The sequence below is a fragment of the Sceloporus undulatus genome, chromosome 6, assembly GCF_019175285.1.
Source record: "Sceloporus undulatus isolate JIND9_A2432 ecotype Alabama chromosome 6, SceUnd_v1.1, whole genome shotgun sequence".
Taxonomy (NCBI): domain Eukaryota; kingdom Metazoa; phylum Chordata; class Lepidosauria; order Squamata; family Phrynosomatidae; genus Sceloporus; species Sceloporus undulatus.
Window position 1 is genome coordinate 4,073,179 of NC_056527.1, and position 3,378 is coordinate 4,076,556.

General features: G+C 44.6%; 1 protein-coding gene across 1 annotated transcript in view; it reads right to left on the minus strand.

The window, feature by feature from the left end:
* Window positions 1–333: 333 nt before the first annotated feature.
* The window catches only part of TMIE (transmembrane inner ear), a 20,040-nt gene continuing 16,995 nt past the window's right edge, over window positions 334–3,378 (minus strand). Inside the window, exons 3-4 of the mRNA XM_042471860.1 lie at window positions 1,042–1,191; window positions 334–440 (exon numbers count right to left, since the gene is read on the minus strand). Coding sequence (XP_042327794.1) covers window positions 334–440; window positions 1,042–1,191 — 257 coding nt within the window. The remainder of the gene's footprint in view (window positions 441–1,041; window positions 1,192–3,378) is intronic.

Genomic DNA, 3,378 nt, shown 5'->3' on the forward strand with positions numbered 1-3,378 from the left:
ACCCCCTCAGCTCTAGAAAACCCCACGACAGGTCCATCTTAGGGTCTCTATAAGTCAGAAACAACTTGAAGGCGCACAACAACAACAAGATGCAACTATTCCTCTAACAGCAGTGTCTGTGTTTTCTCACAGTCAGTGTGGTGGACTCTTCCTTGAGAGCATGAAGAACCACCTAGAGGAAATAGCCAGGATTAGACAAGGAAATGACAGGTGGAAAATAAAGATGGAAAGTGAGAAAAGATCCCATCAGCATCTTGGAAGCAGTCCCCTGTGCGAAATCTCTCTCTCTGAAAGGCAGCAAAGAGCCAAAGGAAAGTAAGCAGAGTGTGCCCCCTAGTGGCCATGCAGGGGCACTTCATCTTCCTCTTTCACCACCGGCAAGGAGCTGAGCGGACGGGATTCGACTTGGCCAGAAAGAGTCGGCAGGCTTTCCGTGGAGCCTGGAAGGGTCAGAGGATCAGGAGAAGGCATGAGCAAAGAAGAGAAGGAAAGCAAAGTTGAGGCAGAAAATAAAGGAGGAGAAATCAAGCAGATTCATTCAGGCCTAGCAGCATGCAAGGGTGTCACTAGGGGTGTGTGAAGGGTACAGGGCACACCAGGGGGGTGACATCCCTGCTCCCCAAATACCTGCCTTTGGACAGAAATGGGATTCTGGCATTCCCCTGCATCCCTTTAAAATGCTGGAGCTCAGCAGAAGAGAAGGAATAAAAGTACATTTGTTAAGAAGGCCAATGTGTGACAAGGCCAAAACGCATAAGGCTTTTTATGGCAATAAAGTTTGTGGACCATCAACAGCATGTGGGACTTGGTTCCCTTTATCTCTTCCATTGTGAATACATGCTTTCCAGTTTTTTGTTCTGTTCTTGAAGGCACACAACAGCAACAACAACAACAACATTGGGACCAAGGCTCATGCAACTGTAGGGAGTCAGTTTGGGAAGGTATTTGGGGATCATGCCCCTTGGCAAGGGTCACTGGAGCCATGCCATGCCCCTCCACCTCTGCCCCTTCCACCCAATAAGAAAAGATAAGATGAAGTACCTCCTGGGATCTCTGTCAGCTCATTGAGCGGTGGCACTGATTCCAACTTGTCCGCGTATCTCTTGGCAGCCCTGCGCTTGGCGTATCGCGCTTCGATCTCCTTCTTGGTCCTTGGGATGCGGCATTTGAAGATGCAACAGAGGGTGATGACTAAAGTGGTGGGAGAGGAGAGGAGAATTGAACCCTTGGGTTGAACACCACACAAGTTAGACTCTCAAGGCAAAATCCAAGTTGAGTCCTCATTAGAACCATTGACTCAATGGCTGGATGGTTAAAAATAAATAAATAAACATCAAAGACTTGGAATGACCGTTAAGGAGGTTAAAGTATAAGGTGCAAATGCAAGATTACACCTGAATATATCCCAGTTGCTACCACACTGCATGGTGAAGCCAGCTTGGTGTAGTGGTTTGAGTATTGAATTATGACTCTGGAGACCAGGGTTGACTGGCCGAAGCCAAAGGGTGTTCAACAATGGCTCCTTTTCATCCTGGAGAAAAATGACCAGTGGGGTCCCACAGGGCTCTGTCCTGAAGCCAGTGCTATTCAACATCTTTATCAATGACTTAGATGAAAGAATTGGGAGCATACTCATCAAATTTGCAGATAACACCAAATTAGGAGGAATAGCTAATACTCCAGAAGACAGGATCAAAATTCAAAATGACCTGAATAGACTAGAAAGCTGGGCCAAAGCTAACAAAATGAATTTCAACACAGAGAAATGTAAGGTACTGCACTTAGGGCAGAAAAATGAAATGCACAGATATAGGATGGGGGACACCTGGTTGAATGAGACGACGTGTGAAAGGGATCTAGGAGTCCAAGTAACCACAAGTTGAACATGAGTCAACAGTGTGATGTGGCAGCTAACAAGGCCAATGTGATTCTAGGCTTACATAAAGAGAAGTATAGTGTCTAGATCAAAGGAAATAATAATCCCACTCTTTCTGCTCTGGTCAAGCCCCACCTGGAATATTGTGTCCATTTCTGGGCAGCACAATTTAAAAAGGATGTGGATAAACTGGAGCGTATCCAAAGGAGGGCGACTAAAATGGTGAAGGGTCTGGAAACCATGTCCTATGAGGAAAGTCTCAGGGAGCTGGGGATGTTTAGCCTGGAGAAGAGAAGGTTAAGAGGTGATATGATAGCCCTGTTTAAATATTTGAAGGGATATTGAGGAGGGAGCAAGCTTGATTTCTGCTGCTCCAGAGAACAGGACCAGAAACAATGGATGCAAGCTCCAGGAAAAGAGGTTCCACCTCAACATTAGGAGGAACTTCCTGACAGTAAGGGCTGTCTGACAGTGGAACACACTCTTTCCTCGGAGCGTAGTGGAGTCTCCTTCCTTAGACAGAGGCTGGATGGCCATCTGTCAGTGGGGATGCTTTGGCTGAGAGTTCCGGCATGGCAGAATGGGGTTGGACTGGATGGCCCTTGCGGTCTCTTCCAACTCTATGATTCTGTGATTCCCTGCTCAGCCATTTAAACCCACTGGGTGTACTTAGGTAAGTCACACTCTCTCAGCCTCAGAGGATGACATTGGAAAACCCCATCTGATGAAACCTGCCAAGAGAATTCCATGATAGGTTCATCTTAGGGTCAATATAAGTCAGAAACAACTTGAAGGTACATAACAACAACAAAACTACACTGCAGTACAAATGCAGTTTGACACCACTTTAATTGTCATGGCTCCATCCTATGGAATCTTGGGATTTGTAGTTTTTTGTGGCACCAGAGCTCTCTCTGAGAGAAGGCAAAATATCTCGTTAAACTACACATCCCAGAATTCCATTGGATGGAGCCATGGCAGTTGAAGTGGCGTCAAACTGCATTCATTCCCCATTCTGTAGATGCAGCTGAAGTTGATGCATGCCGAGCATGACTTCTTTAATAGGATATTTTGTACCAGAGGAAGAACTATCATGGAAAGAATACAGATAAGTCCCAATGCTATACGCATGCACATGCACACAAAGGAGCAGTTCAACCTATTTTTGCAAGCTAGTTATTCAAAACTAACAAGAGGCCCAAGTGAGATGGAACAACAAAGCCGTTCAATAAAAACATCCTGAAAGCCTCGTCCATAAATGCATCCAGGGATTATTTTTAATAGCCTCCACTTCTTATGAATTCTTATGGCCACCTTCATAAATCTATACTTTTTTAACTTGGTGAAAGGTAGCTCCTTTTCTCACTCTGTTTTGCTGTTCACACATACTCAGAAATGCATATTTGGAGTGTGTATTCCTGAATAGATTACTATTAGGGTCCCTTCCAACATTATTATTATTATTATTATTATTATTATTATTATTATTATTATTATTATTA